This window comes from Saimiri boliviensis, chromosome 9, assembly GCF_048565385.1.
Source record: "Saimiri boliviensis isolate mSaiBol1 chromosome 9, mSaiBol1.pri, whole genome shotgun sequence".
Taxonomy (NCBI): domain Eukaryota; kingdom Metazoa; phylum Chordata; class Mammalia; order Primates; family Cebidae; genus Saimiri; species Saimiri boliviensis.
Genome location: NC_133457.1, coordinates 108,597,990 through 108,624,277, shown reverse-complemented (window position 1 = coordinate 108,624,277; position 26,288 = coordinate 108,597,990). Strand labels below are relative to the sequence as shown.

General features: G+C 47.7%; 1 protein-coding gene across 3 annotated transcripts in view; it reads left to right on the top strand.

Annotated features, from left to right (window-relative positions):
- The window catches only part of RIMS4 (regulating synaptic membrane exocytosis 4), a 128,796-nt gene that overhangs the window by 88,871 nt on the left and 13,637 nt on the right, over nucleotides 1-26,288 (top strand). For 2 of the 3 annotated variants that reach the window (XM_039479282.2, XM_039479281.2), the window contains one exon: nucleotides 20,281-20,419. In XM_039479282.2, coding sequence (XP_039335216.1) covers nucleotides 20,343-20,419 — 77 coding nt within the window. In that variant the 5' untranslated portion in view covers nucleotides 20,281-20,342. Of the gene's footprint in view, nucleotides 1-20,277; nucleotides 20,420-26,288 lie in introns of all 3 variants that reach the window. The other variant, XM_003936512.4, reaches the window with a different exon arrangement.

Below are 26,288 nucleotides of genomic sequence, written 5' to 3'. Positions count from 1 at the left end.
ATGAGGTCTTCCTTTTGTACTCCTGCCCTGGGCCCCATAATCTTGGAGGGGACTTTGCGTCATCTTTAGAACTGAGAGTGAGCACAGCACAGGGTGTCTCTTCCCCTCATGGTCCCATAACGAGGGCCCTGGTCCAGGTACAGCACTTACATGGCACCCTTATGCAAGTTAGAGGAAGACACATCTCTCCGTACCCTCACCCTGGTGGTAGGATTTTTAAAACGCTGCCTCCTCTAGGAGGATGAATCAGAACAAGCTTCCCCTTTCTCCAGTGTCAGCAGGGTACATGGCTGGGCAAGGGAAAACAGGCTGTACCTCTGCTTGTGCCCCTTCTCAGTCAGGCATTTTTGTGCAAGGAGCACTCTGTCCAGGAGTTCATCTGACCCCACAGACCTGAACCAGATCTGAAGGGAAAGTGCTGACACTCTGGTTTCCAGAGATAGCCATCAAGTCATTTTACATTTGTAATGATCATTTTCATTATGATAGTAATATTTATAGTTTCATGTATGCCAGGTATTCTGAACACTTTACCTGGATTATCTTATTGAAACATCAGACTATGAGGGATGTACCATTGTCATACTCACTATACAGGCAAGGAAACTAAAGCTCAGAAAGGACAGACCCATCTTCGGCCCAGGACCATTCAGTAATAAGTTCAAACACAGACCTGCCTGGTGCTTGAGTCTGTGAACCTACCCACTGCTCAGCACTGCCCTTGATCATATTTTACAGCATTCTTTATGCAGTCAACAAATATTCATTGGCCTGCCTCAGTGTGCTGGGTACTTAAGTTATGGTGCTAAATAGGACCAGGACTCTCTCAGCCCAGGAGGAAAGACAAACAGAGCAGGTAAGGGTGACTCCATTGAGCAGGGAGTGCTGAATACCATTTTGAAGGGTGAGAGGCTAAATGCCAGGCTGGATGTAGGGAAGGTGCTCCAGACCACTGGGGGTCCTGTGTAGTCAGGGAGGAGCTTCCTGAGGTTTATTTATGTATTGGGAGGCAAAGTAGATAATGTTAGGGAGTGGACACAGGGAAGAAATGGAGCTAGGAGAGGGGATGGGTGGGACCAGGATCTGCTCCTTCTTGGAGATCCGAGTCATAGCATCACTGTCAGGCCTCTGGGGCCTCTGCTTAGAGGAGCAGGACTTAACGTCCACCCCTACCACCATTTTTTTCAAAGTCAGAAAACTGATCAAGAGAAGGAGTCATTTGTGCATTTTGGGCAGGTCGAATTGGAACTCAGGCTCAGAGACAGCCATGATCCAATCCTATCTCAGGGCTTCTTCCACACCTGGGACTGGGAGAGTCGCCATTTATGCTTTTAATTTTTAAAAAAGGTATCATGCTTTCACGAGTTACAAATGCTTGTCCAGTTATACTATCTGGCATTTCCTGAGCACGTGCCACGTTCCAGATGCCGTGCTAGGATTTCACATATGTTACCTTATACAATCCTTGGAGCAAACCCCTAAGAAAGGTTCTGTTGCTATTCCCACTTTACAGATGAGGAAATTAAGTAATTCCCCCAAGGTCAGACAGCTAGCAAATGGCAGAGCTGATTTCCTTGAGTCTAACATCTTTATAACACCGTATATGCCATGTGCACCCATGGTGGCAATTTTGGGAAGAAGCACAGAAAGCACACAGAAAGAAAATAAAAATGTCCCGAATTCTGTAATCCAAAACTAGAATGCTTCGCCACTAGAGCTATTTCTCTCTAGGGTTGTGTGCACATGCACACACACACACACACACACACACACACACACAAGAACACATATTTAAACCAAAGCAGGGTCATGCTGTGATACTAGTTTGTAAGCTGAAGCCACCATTTAAAAATCACCTTAAAAGGACCTTCACAGGCCGGTTTCCACAGGGACACTCTGATTTCTAGGATCAGGTCTAGAACTGTGTGCGACTCCTCTATCAACAGAGTTGGCAAGGCAGGTCTAGGGACAGGACAAAGCAGCTCACCCTAATAGCCATGGTTCATTTTTGTCCCTGCTTTCTCTTCCTGTTCTTACAGAAAATAAATAAATAAATTTGAAAACTGACAGACCTTCCCAGGATTTTATTCTATGCCTGGCCCTGCATTTAAATGCAAGAAGCAGAAGGCTTGTGAGCTATAAATAGCCCCGGCCTCTTCTGAACAGCGGCAGGGAGAATTTGTAGGTTCTGTCTCCTTCCAACCTGGTGACCTGGATTACTTCCTTCCTGCAGCGGCTGCTTTCTTTGCTGCCTCCTCTGTCCATCCTTCATGGAGCAGAGCAAGTCCTCTCTGCAGATGTTCAGTGAGCACCTACACTGGGCCAGGCCCTGGGTGCTGGGCACCGGGACTTGAATGAGACACTAGCATTGTCACAGCCTGGAGTGGCAGCAGGTAAATATAGATGTAGACATCCACAAGTGAGAATCATATCTGTTGTGGAACCCCAAAGAGGGGTCCCCAGCTCTGGGAATCAGGGGAGGCTTCCTGGAAGAGAGGATGCTGGAATTGAAAACTCCAGGAAGGAAGGAAGAAGAAGGAGCCTGGGGAGGAGGTAGCCTGGGAGGAGGAGTCAGTGGGTCCACGGGTGTCATGCTTGGCACGATGCCTGGCCAGAGCATGCCTTCATTATTATTAGGCAAATCGTACGTTTTTGGAGAGTGTGTCCTGAGTTCCTTTAGTGGCTCTGTGGCTTCTGGAATCCAGTGATTGTGGGTAAGAAGGACATTCAGTATTTCGCTAGTCTGTGACTCTCAAAATGTTCTGCATGTGCCTTTCATCCACAGCCAGGATCCTTATCCCCAACCCAGACCACTTAATTGAAAATCAGGTGTGCAGCTTGGAATCTGTTGCTTCACAAGCTCCCAGGCGATTCTGCGATTCTGATGTTCAACCACATTTGGGATTCGCTGTGCTGATCCAGTGTCCCATCTGGGAACCACAGTTCGGTTCCCATCCCAGTCTCCCTGCTAGACAGGAGTTTATTCTTCCTTGGATGCCTCTAGCAACGGGAAAGAGAGCTCACAACCTCCCAGGGGCTCCCCATTTGGTTGACAGGTAGCTCGACTGTGGAAAATCTTTCTTCTCCCTGGGCCCATTAATCTTCAGATTTTGGGCTGGGCACAGTGGCTCATCTCATGCCTATAATCCCACCACTTTTGGAAGCTGAGGTTGCAGGAAGATTGCTTGAGGCCAGGAGTTCCAGCCCAGACTGGGCAACATAGCAAAACCCCCATCTCTACAATAAATAAAAATCAGCCAGATGTGGTGGCATGTGCTGATAGTCCTAGTGCTCAGGAAGCTGAGGTATGAGGATTGCTGAGCCCAGGAGTTTAAGGTTACGGTGAGCTGCGATTGTACCACAGCACTCTAACCTGGACAGCAGCAAGACCTGATCTCTAAAAAAATAAGACATTCTCACACTGTGATGATACTGGTGAGTAACATTTGTACAGACGTTTATTGTACACAAAATATTCTCTTGATTTAGGAGGCCAAAAATACATAGTTTTGTTTTTGTTTTTGTTTTTTTTTTTTGAGATGGAGTCTTGCTCTGTCACCCAGGCTGGAGTGTAGTGGCGTGGCCTGGGTTCACTGCAACCTCCGCCTCTCGGGTTCAAGTGATTCTCCTGCCTTAGCCTCCTGAGTAGCTGGGATTGCAGGCACCCATCACCACACCTGGCTAATTTTTTTTTTTTTTTTTTTTTAGTAGAGATGGGGTTTCTCCATGTTGGTCAGGCTGGTCTCAAACTCCTGACTTCAGGTGATCCATCCACCTCGGCCTCCCAACCTGGGATTCCAGGTGTGAGCCACTGCACCCAGCTAGATTTTTAATTCAGACAGACTCTGAAAATTCTTTCTCTTGGCAGGAGGGGACAGAGGGGAGGGGAAAGGAGAGGCAGAGGGGAGGAAACTGGCATTCATGGTGCATGTGGAACAGGATAGGGTGTGATCAGCAAGTCAGTGGACTTTGGCTCCAAACGGCCAGTGTTCCTGTCCCAGCCCTGCCACCTCTAAGCTGAGTAAACTCTGTTGAACCTCAGCTTCTCTATCTGTAAAATGGGTATAATATAGGACGTGTTTCACAGTTTGTTGTGGAGATTAGGTAAACAAATCCATGGTAATTGGGTGACATAGCACCTGTCACCTGTGCCCGATGAATGCTAGCTGCTTTTATCATCACATTGTCATTGTCATTATCATCATCACCACCATGTCTTCCATCCACTGTATGCCAGCTTGGTACAAAGTATGTCAGTTTCTCAGTCTGCCCTCTCCTCCTGCCCTATCATCTTGAACCTTATCTCACACTGCTCCCTCTTGCTCTGTCTGCTCCAGCCACTCTGGTCTCCTTCAGACATACCAGACATGTCTGCCATGGGCCTTTATGTTTCTGTTTCCTGTGTTGGGAATGCTTTCCCTGATCACTCTGTTTCAAAGAGAAACACCCATCCCTGCCCTCACTGCCTTCTGGCATCCTCTGTATCTTCCTGTATTTGTCTGGCTTGATGTTTGCTTGCCTGTTGTAGCATGGAGATTCAGGACAGTTTGCTTTTCCTTGTTTTGTTCCCTGCTTTAGGTCCAATACCTAGAACAGTGCTGGACATATAGGAAGTGCTCAAAAAAATGCTTTGTGAGTGAATGAATGAATGAATGAATCTAGTCTGATATAGGCTTCTATAGGGCTCTCAAACTTCACATGATGTCTCTTGTGTAATATTTTCAATAAACAAATAATCTCTGAACCCTCCTTTCTGCCAGGTTAGGTCTTAGGTTCAAGGGATAGAAAGATGAGTGAGAACATCCCAGTTCTTGATAAATGCACAGGCACGTGGGGTGACCATGGTACAGTTCTCTTCTAAGCACTTAGACTATCGTTGTAACTACAGAATTATGCTGCTGTCCTGTTTCCTGTCTGTCTTCCACCCCAGGCTAGAAGAGCTCAGTGAGTGAGGACCCCCATCTGTCTTGTTTAATGCTGGGTCCTCAGCACTAGTATAAAGGCTGGCATGTATATGTAAACGGGGTGCATGAATGAACAAATACAGGGTACAGCAGGATAGGGACTAGCAGAGAGGTGTGTTTCCTTGGTACACCTCCTTGGGTGTACCAAGGAGGGGCGACTAGTCTTGCTTGGGGAGGGGTGGGGTGGGGACGTGAGAGATTCACAGGGGAGGTGAGGAACCTTCTGTCCCTTGCCTTGACTCTCACTTGGCCAACCATGGAGCAGCTTGGGAATGATGGTGAGAGTGTGGTTCCCCTTCCTCAGAGACTGGGTGGCCCTTCCATATTTCAGCTTCTGCCTGAGCTGCTGTCCTTGGAGTTAAAAATAGGGAAGGATGGGAGCACAAGGACATGCTGTCCTCTGCCACTGAGCAGGGATTCTCCTACCTCTTCTCAAAGGGGGCTGTAGGGTGGCAGGTTTGAGAAGCTAGAAGCTTAACGAATTATCCCTCTTGCCCCCTTGCGGACAGGCACAGACTTCTCTTTCCCCAGTCTGGCATGACTCTGAATGAGCTGTATGGAATGTCACAGCTGGAAGGGCTCTCTGGGGTAGGCGGACATCTGGCAGGATGCCCATCACCCTCCAGGCCTGGGATCTTGGCAGACAACACCAATCAATCAAGGCCCCCTTTCCTGGGACCATGGCAGGCATCACCAATCAATCACAGCACCCTTTTCTGCCAAGTCCAGGCACAGTCTAAGAATTCTTAGCACAGGGTATTTCAGGCAACAGCTACCACAGTTGGCAAAAAAAAAAAGAAAGAAAGAAAGAAAAAGAAAACCTATTTATCATCTCCAATCTAGTCCACTCCTCTCATGGTGGGAAAACTGAAGCTCAAGGGAGGAGCAGAAAGTTGTCTGATGTCACAACGGAAGTCAGTAGTGGAGCTGGGACAAGACCCAGGAGTTCTGACTCCCTGCCAAGGCTTTTTCTTTTTCTATCCCCTGTTGCATCCTCTTTTCCGCAGGAACTAAGGTTTGCAGGTTTGTGTATGCAAAAGAAGGGCTTTTAGGCTAGGAATGGTAGGCAGTTCATGCTTGTAATCTGAGCTATTTGGAAGGCTGAGGCAGTAGGATCCCTTGAGCCCAAGAGTGGGATACCAGCTTGGGCAACATGGCAAGACCCTGTCTCAACAAAAAACAAAGTAATTAGCCAAGCATTGTGGTGTGCGCCTGTGGTACCAGCTACTCAGGAGGCTGAGGCAGGAGGATCACTTGAGCCTGAGAAGTCAAGGCTGCAGTGAGCTGTGATTGTGCCACTGCAGTCCAGCCTCAGTGACAGAGTGAGACCCTGTCTCTTAAAAAAAAGAAAAGAAAAATGGCTTTTAACCCAAGGACTGCTGGCTCCCAAACTTTATACAATATACTATATGTACTGGCAGGTCCTTTTCTAAGAGCAAGTAGCTTTTATCCACTCTCAAGAGGTTCCTTGAACAATGAAGAAGGCAAAGAAATCAGAAAAGAGTGAATGGAATGGACTGGAGTCTTGCTACTCAATATGTGGGCCACAGACCAGCAGCATTGACCTCACCTGGGAGTTGTGAGAAATGCTGAATCTCAGGCCCCACCTGAGACCTACTGAATCAGAATCTGCATTTTAACAAGATGCCTGCGTGATCCATTTGCACAGTAAAGTTTGAGAAGCCCTGGGCTGGATTTCCTGCAGCCTTTAGTGTCTGTGTGGAGGACCTGCTGAGTGCCAGCCAGTGTCCTTGTCCACATTTGAGAGAGAGAAAAGCGACCAATGGAAGTGCCTTAGCCAACGTGGGGCTCAGCTGCTCTGCACCTCTGCTAAGGCCAAATCAAGGAAGAGATTTGTTTAAACTGTTTCAAGGTAAAAGGTAGCGCTGCTCATCCAAGGAGTAGGAGACCCAGCATGCATTAAGCACATACGTGTGAGGTTCTTGGGAAGCATTAGTGGACACTGGGTTAGCTGCCATCCTGCAGAGCACTCTGGAGAGAGATGGATTTTAAGTAGTTGTGGGACATGGATGAGCTGAGCTGGAGCAACGGGATGTGCTGCTTAAGGCCGACATCACTACAGCCTCTAGTGCTGAGAACAGCTAGTCCAAGGTGGGTTTGCTCTGTGAGTGCTGGTACCAGGTGGTTTCAGGTGGTCTTAACTAAGCCTAGCTAGCTCTGGGTCTTGCAGGCTCTGGAGGAAGCTGGCCATGTGTAGATTGAGGAAAGTGGTGGTGGGGAGCCTGAGGCTTGCCCTCATAGGGCTGGGAGGAAGGAATTTCCTCATTTCCAACCCTACCCCATCCCCCACATCTCTGCTCCCAATGTACCCACTGCATGTTTTCATCTGTGGGCCTTTGTGGGGATACACATGCACATGTGTTATCTGAAGATGACATCTGAGGAGCCAGACTGTATGGCTTGGCCTTGTCTGGCCTTTGCAGCAGATTTTCTACACTGCTTCTGGCTCAGTGGGGAGCCTCCCCTGTGGGCTCCTTGTCCCTCTTGGGGTCAGTGTAGAACAGGGGTTAATAGCCTGGCCTGGGAGATAAGATGAAGTGGAAGGAGTTATATATAAGCTTTTGAGATATAATTCACATACCATACCGTTTACTAGTTTGAAGTGAACAATTCAGTGGGTTTTAGTATTTAATATATTCACAGAGTTGTGCAACCATCACCATAGTCAATTGTAGAACATTATCATCACCCCTGTACCCATGAGCAGTCACATCCATTTGCCCCTCCCTCTGGCCCTTGGCCACCACTAGTCTGCTTTCCAGTTCTATGGATTTACCTGTCTTGGACATTTCAAATAAGTAGAGTCATAGAAGAGACAGTCTTTTATGACCAGCTTCTTTCAGTTAGCATTTCTCAGCTCTCTGCAACCTCAGCCTTCCCGGTTCAAGCGATTCTCCTGCCTCAGCCTCCTGAGTAGCTGGGATTACAGGCACACGCTACCACAGCCTGGCTAATTTTTGTATTTTTAGTAGAGACAAGGTTTCACCATATTGGTCAGCCTGGTCTCGAACTCCCACCCTCAGGTGATCCTCCCGCCTCAGCCTCCCAAAGTGCTGGGATTACAGATGTGAGCCACCGTGCCTGGCCCAGTACTGTGTCCTTTTAATGGCTGAATAATACTTTATTGCATGGATATACCACAGTTTGTTCATTCATCCGTGGATGGACATTTGAGCTGTGCCACTTTTTGACTGTCACAATTAGTGCTACTGTGAACATTTGTGTTCAGCTTTGTTTGGATGGAATGGATTTGTTTTGCATTCTTCCCCTCTGACCCTTACTTGCTGTGGGACCTTGGGCAAACTACTTCAGTTCTCAGAGCCTCAGTTTTCTGAGAGTTTCTGAGAAGCAGGGACATCACTCTCAGAGTGTTGTTCATGATAGTAGCTGCAGTTTACGGAGTGCCTGTATCTTACTGTGACAGTCATTGTGCATATGTTATGTCATTGAGTTCAGTCTCACAGAGGATATAAGATATTTATTTCAAAGTTAACATGGATCTGTGCTATCAGGGGCTAATATGTTACCTTGTTGGAACAAACCATTTGGTGCCTTAAGGAGTTCTCTTTCCAGTATGTGTGGGGAGGAGGGAGCTTCCCTGCCTCCCTGACATGTTTGGCATTGTCTCTCTGTTAAAGGCCATAGTTCTTTCATTTCCTTACATTTCCTTTTAAAAATTTTGAAATACACACAGAGAAAAGTGCAGCAGCTGAAAGAACTCCCTCTGTCGTTCCTCTGCCATGAGACCAGCTTGTCCCAGATAGGGCTTGCCCCTTCACCCTTGGTCCCTGTAGAGTTTGTGGGATAGAGCCATAGCTAACTCATAAAGTATGTTAAGTATGGCCAGGCACAGTGGCTCTTGACCGTAATCCTAGCACCTTGAGAGGCTGAGGCAGCCAGATCATTTGAGGTTAGGAGTTTGTGACCAACCTGACCAACATAGCAAAACCCCATCTCTACTAAAAAAAAAAAAAAAAAAAATTTGCCAGGCATGGTGGGACGTGCACATGTAATCCCAGCTACTCAGGAGGCTGGAGAATCACTTGAACCTGGGAGACAGAAGTTGCAGTGAGCCAAGGTTGCACCACTGCACTCCAGCATGGGGCACAGTCCATCTCCAAAAAAAAAAGTATGTTAAGAATGAAGAAGAACTAAAACTTTGTTCTGTAAGCCACTGAGATTTGGGGGTAACTTGTTACTGCAGCATAACCTAGTAAGAGCTTACTAATACATTTAATCCTTACAACAATAGGTGGAGTGGGTTCTTTTTTTTTTTTTTTAAACAAGGAAACTTAGGCTCAGATTGGTTCAGGAACTTTCATTAGTTTACTCAGAAAGTGGCAGAGGCATGCTTCAAGTCCCAAACCCAGTTATTCTGGCTCCAGAGCCTGTTCTCTTAAGACGGAAGTATGTGGGCTGTATTTGGTGAATGATGAGTAATTCCGTGTGGATAGAACACCTGGTATGTGCATCATGGCAGACTTGTAGTATAGGTTTAGGGCAAATCCTGGAAGTCTTGAATGCTGTGTGGATTGTACAGCTTCCCAGTGCCATATGGGGCCATAGACTCTACCTTTTGCCCACAACCCAGTTCCTTCCAAGGCTTGTTTCACTTGTCCCAAATGCTGGGGGGAATAGCTTCCTGAGGAAAAACAGCTTTTTGTAGGACTGTGAATTGTCTTCCTTCCAATGATTGTGGAAATGCCTTTTCTTTAGGAAGTCTTTCCACGTTGGCTTGAAGAGAGTAAATGACTTTCCCTGACCACCCCTGCTCAGTGAGGACCTCGCCCTACCCCAAATGCATTTACTCTGCATCCAGAACTTTCTGTTCTGTTTTCATTTGATTCCACATTTTCCCCTTCACTCTATCTACATGTTTTTATTTGTCGATATAACCTTCAGTCGTACTGAAAGATAGTGCTTGCATGTACAATGAAACCTTCTGATTTTATTTGCAATCAAGTATAATTCAGCATTGAATCAATTCTGCTTACAACCCAGACCGTGCCTCTACCTCCAGTGCTGCGTTAATTACCCTTCTCCTCAGCTCCCATAATATTCTCGGTATATCTCTGCCCTTATATTATGCTACATTGTAATTATTGCACAATTGCCTCTTTACTTCTCTATCTCTTCTGGTAGACTGGGAGTTTCAGCAAGGTCTGGGTTTAATTCATCTGTGTTATGAGTCTACAGCATAGGCTCTGGCCCTGAATAGGCAATTAGTAAAGAGTTTGTTGAATGAATAATAATTGCTTATCTGTTTCATGTCCCCTCCCCACTTTACTACCTGTAAGCTCCTTAAGGTCAAAGACTGTATCTTATTCAAATCCCCAGGGCCAAGAACAGCATGGCATAGGAAATGAACTCAATAAATGTATATTTTGTTGGATAAGTGAGAGTAACATTTCCTTCTCGGGGCATAACCCTTTAGAGTTAAAAAACACATTCCATATTTGTTACCCAGCTGATTATCTCAAAATCTTTGTGTGCACGTGCTCACATGTGCGCTCGTGCTCTCTCTCGCTCTCTCTCTCTCTCTCTCTCTCTCTCTCTCTTTTCTCCCTCCCTTCCTCCTTCCCTCTCCCTCTCCCTCTCCCTCTCTCTCAGGTTCTCAAATCCTTATCATGTGCCCTTTGCTTCTCTTGCATTCACTCATTTCATCTCTGCATCTTTATGATCTCCTCCTCTTTCCTCTTCAAATCCTCTTGGGAAAAGATCTGAGGCACTCATCCCTTCCCCCAGTGTAGAGCAGCCTACAGGGCAAAAATTGCACTCTGGCCTGCATTGAGCCAAGATCACATCCTACGTGCCAGCTTTGTAATTATGGGTAGGTTCGTTAACCCCTGAGCTTCAGCTTTCCCTTCTGAAAATGAAGACAATACTTACCTTCACTGGTGGCTGTGAAGATTAGATGAAATGATGAATGGTGAGCACCTCCCGTAGGCTCTGGTTGAACTCAGTAAATGGAAGTTCCTGTCTTTTTGTGGAAGGGTGATTCTTTGAGGGTGAGATTTCAGGCATCAGCAAGCCAGTGGGAAGGAATGGAAGGAATTATGGTTTAAAAACAACCACAGGATAGGGATGCTTCGTAGTTCTAAAATTTCCCTTCCTTCTCAGCCCCACCCCTGCCCTAGGCAGGCCCAGTCCTTGGTGCTCGATCAGCACAACGGACAGTTCCAGCATGTGCCAGTTCTTTGCTGTGGACTTCATCGCATTTTAGCGGCCTTCAGCTGCAAGTCACATTATTTTATGTGCCACTGAGGAAGCTAAGATATGTCAGAATGTAACTCTGACATGCCATTGGTTGCCATTCACATCTTAATTTTGGAGATGTTGAAAAACTGCTTGTCTTAGAATCCATGAAATAACAAGTTTGCTAGAGGTGATATGAGTGAGCAGTTGACCATTAACCTTTAGAGAGGTTAATAATGATAGCCAGTACTTACTGAGTGCCAACTGTATTCCAGGCCTTTTATCCTCCTTCCTCTCTTGTTCTGGGTGCTATCTGACCTCTATACACATTCTCTTAACAAAGATTACATTTTGGGAATACAAATGTGAGCCAGATACACAGTAAATCAGCAGTCTTTCTACCATCCTTTTCTTCAGATATTCCAGTCTTAAGCCTCACTTCTTCAGAACATTGCTTCCTGCCGAACGATCATCTAATATGTTTACCTTTCTAGTCCATGCTGTGGCTAACCCACCTAAAAGGGATTTCAAATGCATGTTCTGTAACCCAGCAGTTGCACTCCTAGGTATGTGCCCTGAAGAACTGTGCAGAAATGGTCACCAAAAGACACATACAAGAATATTTTTGGCAGAGCTATTTGTAATATCTCATTACTGGAGGCTACCCACCCAGATGCTCAACAGCAATAGAATGGATGAAAATTATTTTGATATATTCACACAATGTACTACAATATGTCATGAGAATGAATGAACTGTAATGAAACAATCAACGTGGATGAACCCCACAAACGTCGTGTTGGGTAAAACAAGCCAGTTGCTAAAGAATATACACTAGGTGGCTTTGTGTACTGAAAGCTACAAAACAGGCAAAACTCAGTCTGTGAAGTTCAGATAATGCTACTTTTGGTGGAAAGTAACTGCAAGTGGCATGTGGGCCTTCTGTAGGGCACTGGTAATGTTCTGCTTCTTAATCTGGGTGCTGGTTCCATAGAATTTTGTAATATTCATCAAGGTATACACTTATAACTGTGTGATGTATAATTGTACAGTTTTCTTTATTGGTATTATCCTGTAACAAACAGTTGTTTTTAAAAGCACCTTTCTCTTCTCAGAAGAGGACAGAATGCTGAGACTTTGGTATGCAGGATGATGGGTAAAAACTTTGAAGGACAGCTGGTCATATGGAAGATTTGGCACCATTCAGTGTGAATAGAATGTAGAGCACACTAGAGAAAAGGGAAAAAATGAGGCTGGAAATGTAAATTGGGACCAGGTCAGAAAGACACCGTGTGTTAAATTTGAATTTATTCTGCAAGCAATGGATGCTATTGAAGGGCTTTAGTCAAAGGGATGATGTGTTCAGGATTGAGATTTGGGACGCTGAAGCAGGCCACAAAGTGGAGAAGAAACTGGCGGATGAGGACACTCTAGTGGCGTGGACACCAGTTAGCATAGAGGAGGAAACTGAGTCACAGAGAGGTTAAGTAACTTTCTCAAGATCACACAACTAACAGGGTGACTGGGGCCAGGTTTACAACCCAGGCATTTAGACTCCATTGTCTATGCTTTTAGCCATTAGGCCATGCTGACTCCTGAAGATGCTCTAGAAACAGTGAAAGGCTGTCAACTGAAAAGGAGCAAGGAGGTTGGCAGTTAGGAGACCTGGATTTTTTTCTTCCTGAGATAGGGTCTCTGTCACCCAGGCCGGAGTGCAGCTATTGTCGTAGCTCACTGTAGCCTCAAGCTCTTGGGCTCAAGCCTTCCTCCCACCTCAGCCTCCTGAGTAACTGGAACTACAGGTGTGAGCTAGTAATTTTTAAATTTTTTGTAAAGACAGGGTCTCACTATGTTGCCCAGGCTGGTCTTGAACTCCTGGGTTCAAACAGCCCTCCCATTTTGGCCTCCCAAAGTGTTGGGATTACAGCTATGAGCCACTATGCCCAGACTGAATGCGAATACCAACATGGCCATTGACTCCTGCCCCCTCTCCTCTTTGGGCCTCAGTTACCCTCTGTAAAATAAATGTGTTGATCTGGATGATCCCTAAGTTCCCTCCAGATGAATCTTTTCTTACTCTAAGGGAGGGCAGAGTCTGGCAGCCCCAGAGAGAAGAAGGGGAAGATTAGGGCCCTCACAGAAGTAATCAGGGTTGTGCTTCCTTCACCCATCCTTGTAGACACAGCTAGAGACAACATCACTGCCCTAGAGGCCTGAGTACCTGCAGATGGTTCTCAGCCCTTGATTTTCAGATGGGCTTCAGGACTTGGACAAAGGAGGCATGTGAGGCCCAAGTCACTGGGAATAACTAGGTGAGGGAGAGGTTGACCATGGAGGAACAAGAGGCAGCAGCCTCCATGGTATTTATCTCAGAGAGACAAGAAGGGTAGTCGCTATGGGAGGGGGAAGCAGTGAGCCAGGGGCTGTGGTGCCTCTCGCATCATAGTTTAAAATAACCCAGTCACCCACAGCTCTTGTGTCTGGGGGAGCTTCACAGACTGCTCTATGGACTCAGAGTGGACACTCACACTGACCAGGATGTGGTTAGCGATTTTAAAGCCTGGGACCTGGAAGGAACAGGTTGTGGAGCCTCTCTCAGCCTGAAGCTTCTCATCTGGAAGTCAAAGATGATAATACCGATTTTCAATAAAATGTCAGAGTGGGGACTGGTTGAGTTCTCTCCTCCTTCCCCCACCACATCCCTGGAGTCTTGTGGTTAAGAGTATATGATGATCTGTTTTCATGCAGACCTGGTTTCAAGCCTAGCTCTGTCTTAACTGGTATAACCTTGGACAAGTTGCTGAACTGCTCTGAGTCTGTTTCCTTGTTGTAACATTAGGATAATACTACTTGTCTTTCAGAGTTGTGGTGGGGTTAAATTATATACATATGTATGATTTGTATATGGTACAGGGTAAATGCTAAAAACAATAGAATTATTTTTTATAATTTATCATCATTTTATTATCCTGTTCCTCATGGATACTTGCTTTTGGGAGAACTCACATTAAACAGATTCATATTCAAGTATAAACAGCAGAGTGAGATCTACTTGTTTACCAGAGAATTTGCATTTTTATTGGGGCTACATCCTAAAGCCAATTCAATTTAGCTCGCTTTCAGTGGGGATGGGCAGTGTGGGTGCTGTCCCTGGTGCTGAATGGAAGTAAGAGGAATCAGCTCAGGCTGTAAACACATACATCAAATAGGTGGATGAGAACTGTGTTTCAAGGTGCCGTGGAATAGTTACCCCAAGAGAAGTGAAGACTGAAGTGCTCTGGGACTCAAGGAGTCTGATGAGGGATGTCTTTGTGGAAAAGATGGCATTTGAGTTCTGTGGTGGAGCTTGGTGAGTTTACTTTAGGGTACATTTAAAACATGGCTTTGGAGCCAGAATAGCCTGGGTTTGAAGTCCAGCTGCACCATTAGTAGTTGGTGTGTGTCCTTGGGAAAGTTACTTAACTTTCTTAATCCTCATTTTCTTGCCTGTAAAGGGCAGCAGTAGCTATCTCATGGTTTATTGTGAGAATTAAGTAGGATGATACCTTTATAAAACATTTGGCATGGCTTATAGCACAATGGTAATAGCCATATTACTAATAGTCAGATTTTTTGAGGGCTTAACCTGTGTTCCAGCCCACCTAGGCCATCCTGAGGGTTAAATGTTATCGCATTTTTACATTGCTCACTTGTTAACATTTAATGCTCACACAGTCCTGAGAGTCTGGTGCTTTCATCCCTGTTATATGATGAAGAAACTGAAGTACAGAGTACCCAATAAATTATAGGTGTTATTTAAAGCTAAACTCTGGAGGATGATTAGAAATTTGATAGGGAAGATGAGGAAGGGAGGAAGGGAAAGGAATGAGAGCCAGGATGAGGAAGTTACTGAGGATGTACAGTATTTCTTAGGATGGAGCAATGAGGTTCTGGCTGGGCTGGGATATAGAGACTGGGAGGGAGACAAGTAGCTAATGGTTGGGGGAGTCAGAAAACGGAGAGTCTTGGATGCCTGGGTGCAAAGACTGAACCTAATTCAACAGGCAGTGAAGAAACATTCTAAGGGTTTTGTTTTTGGTTTTGTTTGAGATAGGATTTCACTCTGTCACTCAGGCTGGAGTGCAACCTCAACCTTCTTGGCTCAAGTGATCCTCCTACCTCTGCCTCTCTATCAGATGGGACTACAGGTGCCCATCACCATGCTCAGTTAATTTTTGTATTTTTTTTGTAGAGGTGGGGCTTGGCTGTGTTGCCCAGGCTGGTCTCAAACTTTTGCGCTCAAGTGATCCGCTTGCCTTGGTCTCCCAAAGTGCTGAGATTACAGGCATGAGCCACTGCACTTGGCCACTCTAAGGCTTTAAATAAGGTGTTGGCATGATTGAAGCTATGATTTATTTATTAATTTGTCTATATTTACTTTCATTTGCATTATATAATTAATACATTAATTATAAAAATTCAAATAACATAGAAGCATAAAAAAGAGAAATTCCCTTCCCAATGTGCTGGTTGGGTATAAAGGGTACAGCTACAGTTATGATATGGGATCTCACCTGTGTGAAGAGTTTTGAACTTTGACTTGCTAAGGGCCTGTCTTAGGTCAGGTGGCCCTAAAGCAGATGCTGAGACGAGATTCACATGCAGGTAGTAGATGAAGAAAGTGCCCCCAGAACAGACCCAAGGAAGCAGAACAAGACAGGGCAGGAGGCACGCAAGGGTGTGCTCCCAGGCGGGTCCTGAAGGGGGCAGCTCCAGCCCCGCTGTGGGGTTGCTCTGGGGCCTGTGTGAAGCCTCAGCGTTGTTCTGACCCAGGGCATCAGAGGTTTGATGAGGGTTCATTCTGCTGTTTCATTTAGCCTTTGATGAAGGGCAGGGCAGAGGCAGGTTAAGTGTCATACATTTCCAGACACTTCTAGCTCTGCTATGTGGGGGCAGCATGGGCTCAGTAGCTCAAAGAAAGTCTTCATACCCCACCCCAGAAAAAGGTGCCACGTACAGGCTATGGAAAGCCACAGCACACAGCATGCTACAGTGGGGAGGGGGCTCATAGAAGTGGTAAAAAGGGGGTCTTGCAGGAGGATCACATTGTTCCTTACAGCGGGTGAAGTGAGGGTCTATTTCTGGGTCCTGATGGACAACAAGCAGAGCCTGTTAATTTCTCCCTGGCTTCCATCAGTGTGTGTTTTATCAGCAGACGCAGCACTTGAAAGTGTGTTTAACATCTTCACAGGGGCTTCTACCTCCCAAAAGGGTGTTCAGTAGATGTTGAGAGAATGGAACAGCCATGCTTCAGGGCCTCGGAGCTGAGTTGAGGCCCTTGGACCTGGTCGTGAACAGTCACTAGAGAATGGTTTAGTAAGCTGCCCGGATGGAGCAGTGGGCTGGAGCCACACTGTGAGAGATCAGAGAGAGTGTGGTGGGTGACATGGTAGCCAGAGGCTGTTCTCTGAGGAATTTAGTTGGTGAAAGAGGTGGGAGAACTAGAAAGGGCCAGAAGATGGAGACGCAACAGACACAAGGCCCAGAGAGGACAAATCGGGGAAGAGGTAGTGGTGAGTGTGGGAGGAGGTGGGATGCCAAGGATGGACACAGATCAGCCATGGCCAGGAGAAAGATGCCCCTTCCTTTCAGAGAGGAGGACAGGGTCAGGCAGGGTGAAAGGTCAGGATGGTGATTGTATTAGTCAGAGTTCTCTAGAGGGACAAAACTAATAGGGTAGATGTGTATATATATATGTATATATATAGGAGTGTTTATAAAGGAGTGTCGACTCACATGATCACAGGTGAGGTCCCACAATAGGCCGTCTGCAAGCTGAGGAGCAGGGAAGCCAGTCTGAGTCCCAAAGCTGAAGAACTTAGAGTCCAATGTTCAAAAGCAGGAAGCATTCAGCACGGGAGGAAGATGTAGGCTGGGAGGCTAAGCCAGCCTAGTCTTTCCACGTTCCACCTGCTTTTGTTCTGGCCATGCTGGCAGCTGATTAGATTGCGCCCACCCAGATTGAGGGTGGGTCACCTTTCCCAGTCCACTGACTCAAATGTTAATCTCCTTTGGCAACACCCTCACAGACACACCCAGGAATGATATTTCACATCCTTCAGTCTAATCAAGTTGGCACTCAATATTAACAACCACAGTGACATTTGGAAGTGAGGAAGAGCAGAGCAAAGGGAACACATCTTCTCAGCCATGTGGGATGGATGGATCTTGGTGGAGGTAGTTGGAAGCATTGGAACAGTCACTTTGGAGACAATGGCCAAGTTAGCGAGAGAGAACCCATAGAAGGGGTAGGTGGTGGAGGTTGGATGGTGGACATTGCTGTGGTTGGGTCCAGTCATGGTCCCCAGTTTAGGGAAGGTGGCATGTCAAGGGAAAAAATGTGTCTATTAGGGTCTCAGCAAGATAGTCGGCAAGGGCAGATGAGGGGGCATTGGAAGGTCTTTCTCCCTCTGCAGTGGTTTGGCTTTTTCTGTTCGGCACCTACTTTGTGCCAACACTGTGGTAAACATCTGTCATTTAGCCCTCTCAACAGCTCCTTGGGGAAGGTGCCGTCCAACTTGCCCCAGCTCTTCATACCTGGGCCTTCTGACTGCAAAGCCATGCTCACCTGTGTGGGAGCCAGGGCTGCTGTGAGGCAGATCCTAGAGGCCTGGTTGGGAACTGCTTTGAGGGTTCTAGGGTGCCACATACATGCAAGGCACAGCTCTGGGGCACTAAGTTGTTTGTCATGCTCTGCTCCTCCCTCTTCCGGGAGAAATGTGTCAGACCCAGGTAGGTGGAGGTAGAACCGAAGCGGGGGCTCCCAAACAGGGCTCACTCAGCAGGGAGGGAGGGAGCCGAGGCAGGTGTGTGCTGCCAGCCTGCAGAGTGCCCAGTCATAGTTCTGTATCCCCAGCGTGGGGTGGAGGGGGTGTTTGTCCCTGCATATCTGACAGGGACATATGTACAGTGCTGCGTGTGTGTGTGTCTGTGTGTGTGTGTGTGTGTGTGTGTGTGTGTGTGTGTGTGTATCTGTTATCTGTACAGGGACATCTCTGTGTCTGAGTCTGTGTTTCTGAATGTGCATGTGAGTGTTTCTATGTCTTTCTCTGTGTCACCATACCTGATATACACAGAGAAATACAGAAACAGTAGAGATAGAGGGTTAGGGGGAGGCTGCAGATACAAGCTAGGGAAAGAACAGATGACGGAATGGAATAGAAACACAGATATAAGGGCACACATGCTCTCCCTTGTGTTCAGAAACACCCGGAAAGAATGTGTATATACCTACCCACTTAGTCCCAAACACACAGAGCGACAGGCAGGTGGAGATCCCTGGGAACATGCTCTGACCTGCATTAACGCACTCCGTCTTTCCATGCATATTCCTCTGTGTATGTGTGTGTGTGTGTGTGTGTGTGTGTGTGTTGCTGTGTGTTTTTCTGAGTGTAGGTGTCTGTGTCTGAATAACACAGACACGTGGGAGACAGAAAGATGAGGCTACACATTGTGAGAAACAGAGTGTATGTATCTATACATGCATGTATGTGTGTACATGTGTGTGTGATTCTTGGAGGCAGGGAGGAAGGGGATTCCATTCTGGAGTTGGGAGGAGGAGGGAGGCCCTGAGAAGGCCGGCAGAAGGTATCCTGGCCTTGCCCTGCTCCCAGTATGCAGGCCCAGCTCTCCTGTCCTCTGGCAGGAGCAGGATGACTGGGTGTGTTGGGGGCTGCTTTTCCCCAGTGGGTCAATCAGCAGGCATTGAAGGATCCCCTTGGGTATAAGCCCACTTCTGGACTTTGTGGGACCAAGTAAAAGATCCCACCAATGACCTACCCCACCTCTAGGAAGCCCACAGTCCCCTTGAATCACTAGGCCATGGAGCAGGGAGCAGACACCCTCCTGGGGCTGTGTCCTGGCTCCCTGCCTTGCTAGCTCTACCAGCGTGGACAAGTCCTGACCTCTCTGTGCCTCCCATTTTGGGCACTGGATGGCAGCAAACAGCAGCATTCACTTTATGGTTGGTTGCGAGGATTAAGGCTGCTCTCAAGGCAGACATTGGTCCATCTTACGGTTACTAGATGAGCTCTTCAGTGGTCTAGACCCTGTTCTTGGTGCTGAGGCTTCAAGAGTGAACAAAGTTCCCTGTCCTCATGGAGTTTACAGTCTTAGCGGAGGAAGCTGTCCAAAACACCAACATTGTCTAATGCATTTGGGTGGTGAGCATTAGGAGGAAAACCAAAGCAGCAGTCAGGGCAGAGTGGGGCAGGGGGTGGGAGAAGGCTGCTGTTCTGGAGCGGCTGCGAGTAGTCAAGAAAGATCTTGGATAAGGTGATGTTTGACCAAGAATAGAAGGAGGAATAGGCTGCTGATGGGTGCCATCTAGCCTCATAGGAGACTGCTGTTCTCCCACTTTGCAGTTGTGCAAATAGAGGTACAGAGAGGCTGAGTAACTTGCCCAAAGTCTCCCAGCCATCGAGAAAGATAACCAGGATTTGAACCCATGTGATCTGGATTCAGAGTGAGTAGTCAGTAGTCCTTGATCAAAGGTGATTTTTGCTGCCTAGGGACTATTTGGCAACGTCTGCAGATGTTTTTGATTGAGGCAACTGGACTGGAGCGGGGTGGGGTGGGTGGTGCTACTAGTATCTAGTGGGCAAAGGCCAGAAATAATTTGAGGCATTCTATGATGCACAAAGCAGCCTCTAGTGCACAGCAGTATGCCATCCAAAGTGCCAGTCTGCTGAGGTCAAGAAACCCTGGCCAAAATCCATGCAAAGCACTTGACACAGTAGGAAACATAGTGGGTGCTCAATAAATAGTAGCTGAAGAGGAGGAAGAGAAATGATTTGGAAAAGGTTGCAGGGAAGAAATGAATCAAGGGGAGAAAAAGCACATGTAAATGAATCCCTCATTTAACAAAACTCATGCAATACTGTTTGTTGGTAGGGTGGGTACTGGTGAAGCCAGGGGTCCAAGGAGGTTGATGGTCTGGGGGTGCAGGTTGAAGCTGGACAGCCGCCAGCTGCTGAAACACCGCTAACCAGATGACTCTTCTCTCTGTCCCCCTCCCACCTGTGTCTCTCTCCCCATCTCTCTTGGCCACTTTGCCCAGAAGGGGACAGCCGGAGGCTGAAGGGGGCCATCCAGAGGAGCACAGAGACGGGCCTTGCAGTGGAGATGCCCAGCCGGACGCTGCGCCAGGCCAGCCACGAGTCCATCGAGGACAGCATGAACAGCTATGGCTCGGAGGGCAAGTGAGTGTGGGGCCACTGGTTCTCCTGGTGCTTGCAGTCTTTTGCAGTGGGCTATGGGAGGGACCGAGCAACCCCTCTGGGAGCCCTAGAGCAGCTCCAGGTTGTGGTTGGCACCAGCTCAGGGCTCCAGGGTCATCCTCATCTTCAGAAGAGAGGCAGTATAACAGCAAAGCCCCAAGGGAGAGTGAGCAGAACACAGGCTCTGGAGCCTGACTGCTTGGATTTGAATCTTGACTCCACCCCTTTCCTACTGAGTGACCTTGGGCAAGGTTTCTCTGCCATACTTTCCTCATCTGTAAAATGGGATTAACAGCATCAGCGTCATAGGGGTGTTATGAGGATTAGATGTTTATAATCCACATAATGCAAGGGTAATATTTATATACAGCATAAGGCAGTGTTTGGCACTAAGGGCTATGTATTAGTGCTGCTTAAGAAATAAAGAAGGGGGGGCCAGGCGCGGTGGCTCAAGCCTGTAATCCCAGCACTTTAGGAGGCCGAGGCGGGTGGATCACGAGGTCGAGAGATCGAGACCATCCTGGTCAACATGGTGAAACCCCGTCTCTACTAAAAATAAAAAAAAAAAAACTAGCTGGGCGTGGTGGCGCGTGCCTGTAATCCCAGCTACTTAGGAGGCTGAGGCAGGAGAATTGCCTGAGCCCAGGAGGCGGAGGTTGCAGTGAGCCGAGACCGCGCCATTGCACTCCAGCCTGGGTAACAAGAGCGAAACTCCGTCTCAAAAAAAAAAAAAAAAAAAGAAAGAAAGAAAGAAGGGGGTAGAGAGGGGCTTTATTATTATCATTATTTCCTCTTTTTAGTTTCTTATTTCCTGTTTGTTTTGAAAACTATATAGTACTTCTTTTAATAAAGGCGTTTCTTGAGCATCAGCTCACTAGACAATAGTGTGGCCCGCTCCTTGCCAGCGTTTCCCTCTGTGGGCTTCACGTCAGAATTGTGGGGAGCACGTTACCAATGCAGATCTCAGAGCCCCATGTCCAAGCTGCTGAATTAGTCTTTGGGAGTGTGGCCTGAGAACTCCACTGTTAAAAAGCCTACCCTCAAAGAATTCACCTAGACTTGGGGTTTCTCATTTTCACAGACCCCTTTGAGAATTTCGGGAAAGCAATGGCCAATTTTCCCCATACACACAGCCCCCAGTGCATGTACACACATTCTCCCACACACAGTCCTGCAGACATGCTTTTCTCATAATGATAGGGTATTCCCAGATTCCCCTAAAACCATGCATGGTTCCCCAGATGAAAGAAACTTTGATCCAAAATGACTTCCTTATCATACAGATGACCAGGGCACTCAGAGAGGTTAAGGAGCTCACTCTGCATCACGAAGCATGCTACCACGTCTGGAACCCAGGAGTCTTGACTCCCAGCCAGGGGTTATTTCACAGTGCTACATTGCCTCATGGTCCAAGCTGTCCTCTAAAGTCAGGGAGGTGGGCTGGGATGTCATGATTCTTGTGCACATAGGAAGACTGAGGCTTAGAAAAGTTAAGTGCCACAACTATCCAGCAAAGTAGCCACTAGATGCATGTGGGTGATTAAATAAGATGACACTTTCTGTTACGTTGCACTAGCTGTATTTCAAGTGCTTGCTAGCAACTTGTGGCTAGCGACGATATTGGATGGTGTAGAAAATAGAACATTTCCATCATCATAGAAAATTCTGTTGAACAGTGCTGGCTAAGTGACTTGTGCAAGGACATACACACAGGCACTGAGGGGTGGGGCTGAGGCTGAACCTCCACCTTTTGCTTCCCTTCATTCCGGCCCTGCCCTCAGTTGGGGACTCCTGTTAGCTAAAAGCCTTCCCCTTTCCCCACCCCGAGCCCCACCTAAACTGGGCATCTCCAGCCTCGTGAATGGCCTTGCCTTAGCAGATGCTGCTGTTCCACCCACCTCCTAGCGAGACTTTCCCGTGGGCGAGAACAGGAGGAGGACAGCGGAAGGGAGAGGAGGAGGAGGAGGAGGAGGAAGGGAGCCAGTGTTTTCTTTAACCTGAGAAACATGGCAAGGCAGCAGAACTTGGAGGAAGATATTCTCAGCATCTGGGGAGCAGTAGGGCGCTACTGACAGGTGTGAGTGTCAGGGAGCCAGGAAGCTCAGGTCCTCGCCCTGGCTCTGCCGCTTATGCCCCTGGGTGGACTTGGGCACATCAGTGGGCCTCTCTAATGTTTGAGGAGGCCAGTAAACATCTGTCAGCCTCATGGGCGGGTCTGGAGGACTAGACTATGGGCAGGGCAGCATGCTTCAGTGAGCAGTAGCAGGGAAGTGAAACCTGCATTTCCGTTTATAGAAGAGGAAGGGAAGGCTCAGAAAGGCCACATGACCTAGGGGCGCATCATCAGAGTGTGTTGTGAGGAAGAAACGAGGTGATGTCTGCAGGTGACAGATGTTTGGAATATGGCTATTGTTACTGTTTGCTGTAATAGGCTTTAAGGGACCACAGAATCTAATTACATTACAGAGAGGTTCAAAGTCAGGACTCAAGAATGACATAGCCCTGGTGTGTGGTTCATTTGAGCCTCTTAGTAGCTGTGTGGCTTTAGGGAAGTTACTTCACCTCTCTGAGCCCAGTTTCTTCATCTATAGAAAAGGGACAGTAACAGTGCAGACACTTAGAGTTGTTGTGAGGGTTCAATATGTTAATACATGTGAAAGCACTTAGCACAGTGACTGGCACTGTAATTGTTAGCTATTATTGTTTGTTGTTGATGGAGCCACTATTTGTTGGCTATTTTGCTGCTATGGTCAGTTGTATTCTAATGGATATAGTGAGCCACCCCAGATACAATTGTGTCTGTAAAGTGCTTACTGCAGCGTAAGCACTGAGTCTAAGTGCTGGCTGTTATGATTATGATAACTAAAAGCTCTCAGGTGGGTGTTCTGAGCCCAACTGAGGAGGTATCAGGTGGGTTGGAGGGTGCCGGGTCCAGCAGTGGGGTCAATCTTGGCCTCCTGAGAGGGGCTGAGTGTTGGTGGATCCCAGCCAGGCTGGGCGCTGTCTACTGGGTGAGGTAGACACAGAAGGGACTGGTGGAGACATTGAGCTCTAGTCAGCCTCTTTGTTCTCCAGGCATTTTGGGCACTGGTTGGACCCAAATGCCAGGCTCTGAAACAGGAAGGGATGTGACTGTTCTCCCCTCTCCCCACCCCTTGGGCTTCTGCCAGCCCAGCTGAGGCTTACAGGGAGCCAGCCTCACTTGAGCAGCCCCTGGGAGGCTGCAGCCCCTGGCACTGCTGGGTCTGTCTGTCTGCGCTGGATCACTAGGCATATGTATTCCTGCAAGTGGGCACAGGAGTGCTCCCACATGGATTTTCATTTCAACAGATGTGATTGAGCACTTAGAATGTGCCAGGAAGTTGGGCTGGGCACCTCAGACACCCTGACCTTCATGAGCTTTCACTCTTGGGCACTCGCTAAGCAACTAACAGTGTGGGAAGAGCTGCAATGGACATGTATAGAAAACTTGGGAAATGCTGTGTTCCCAGCCAGGTGTCAGGGATGGGGAAAGGGTGCATGTGGGTTGGGTGCTCTGTCAGTGAAGATGCCTTGAGTCCCAGGTTATGTAATACCAATGGACAATGGCTTCAGCCCTTGCTATTCAAAGGACAGTCCACAGCCCAGCAACACCGGCGTGGGAGCTTGTTAAATATGAAGAATCTCAGCCTCTACCCCAGACCCACTGAATCAGAATCTGTATTTTAATGAGACCACTAGGTGGTTTGTATGCACATTAAGTGGAGAATCTCTGGCAATGGCCGCAGCTAACTCTTACAGAGAACACTTAGTATGTGCAGACACTGTGCTGTGCTTTGACTTGTATTGACTCAGTTAATTTTCACAACAGCCTGACAGTGGCACTGTTAATATCCCCATTTTACAGATGAGGAAATGGAAGCTCAGAGAGGGTAAATAAGTTGCCCAAGGTCACACAGCTAGTCAGTGGCTGAGCTGGGATGCAAATCCAGGCATTGGGTATCTGCCCTTAACGTTTACACTCAGCTCTTTTTCTCATATTATAGTTGCATCGATCAAGATTTTTGGAGGTAGAGGCTTCCAGGATGGTTTGGGTAGTTCAAGGATTCCATCAAGGATCCAGAGGCCCTTTCTCTTTCCACACCATGGGCCTTAGCATGGTGAGCCAGCTGTGGTTGCTCCCTTGGGACTGAGGAAGAGCTTTCCTTCCTTAAGCCTGTTCCTGCCTGATCAAAAATTGGGGATCTGTGTGTTAAGGATGGAGAGTCAACCAGCCAAGCCCCCAGGCCAGGCCCATCTCACCCAGGAAAAGGGCAGGAGCTAGAGCTCAAGCACCTCAGGTGAGGCCATGAGAACAGAACCTTCCAGACATACCATATTCCCCAACTGCCCTAATCCTGAGATACTCCCGATTGACTGTGTGCTCTAGTTTGGGTTTTCTCAGAACCAGACCTGAGACATGGGTTCAAGTGCAATCACCTGGGAGGTGATTACAAAATAATGGCAGAGGAGCATGTGGGAGAGAGGCGATGCACCCAGTAAAGCCTACTTTAAGCAGTCAGCTTTCCCCGTAGGCAGCCAGAGCCAGTCCTGCTGGGGAATTCTGGGATCCCGTGTAAAACATGCACCTGGGAGTTCTCCCTCAGGCGGCAAGGGAGCTGAGGTATTTACATGCCAGCTCTTACTAGTTACTGAGCAGTGGCTGCTCCCTGTTAACTCTCTGGCTCTTCCTGTGATAAAATAAGCTCTAGAGGCTAAAGAAGCCCTTCAGGGGCTAGAGAAGCCTGGGCAAAGGCATGCAGACACTGGCTATTAGAAGTCAGCAAGCACAGACATAATAAGGGGTGGGGGATGGGCCAGCAGGGTGTGCTACACTGCCTGGGTGCAGAGGGCCACCATCTCCCCAGCTGCCCAAACCAGAAATCTGGGGTTCTCACAGACAATTCCCCCTCTCCAATCCATAATCCATTCCCAATCCATAATCATGCTGTACCATTTTACTCTTAATGGTCTCTTGAATCCATCCACTGCTCCCCATCTCCATCTCCTGGTCAAGGCCATACATCACTCTTGCCTGGACACCTGCAGGTCTCCTTTTCGGTCTGAACACCATAGTTTGCCACCCAGCACTTATTCTTCTGACCTTTTCCAGCCTCTCTCAGTCCCCAAACATGTGGGGACTCCACCATGCTGAACCTTTACCCTTCCCTTTCCTCATCTCCAGGTCTTTGCCTCCATTGTGCCCTCTACCTGGCACTCCCTTCTCTACCCTTGCTCCCTCTTCACCCTCTAATTCCTTCTCCAGACCTCAGCTGAGAGCTGGCACAAAGGGTATATCTCATGTGCCAACTTCAGTAATTGATAGTGGTTCTCTGGAGTGCTGTGTTGAGAAGGATTCTGGAGCCAAGTCCAGGCTTGGCAGGGGAGCTGAGGTTGATTAGCAATGTCTGTCTTGGGCGTGGGCAGAAGTGGTATGGAACGGGTAGGGCCTACCGTTCCTCTGGCTATATCAGCAGCTCTCACAGTCCCCTGTCCCTCCCCCACTACAGTGCCTTCCACCTTCTATCTTAATTTGTCACATGTGTGTCTGTCTGTCCCACTAGACACTGAGTTCAGTGCCTGTCTAGCTGGTCCACAGTCGGTGCTCTGCACATTCTGATGAATAATGGGTGTGTGTGTGTGAGCAGAAGCATGCACACATTCCACTCCTTCCCACCCCTTCAGCACACAGAATCCAGGGCCTTGGCATCCTCTCTATTGACCCAGAAGCGCTCCAGGCTGGCTCCCAGCGCCCACCTGCTCCTTGCCTCTGCTCTTTGTTGTCCCGAGATGTCTGGGTCATCACTTTCCGGGTCTCTGAGTGTCTGGGTCA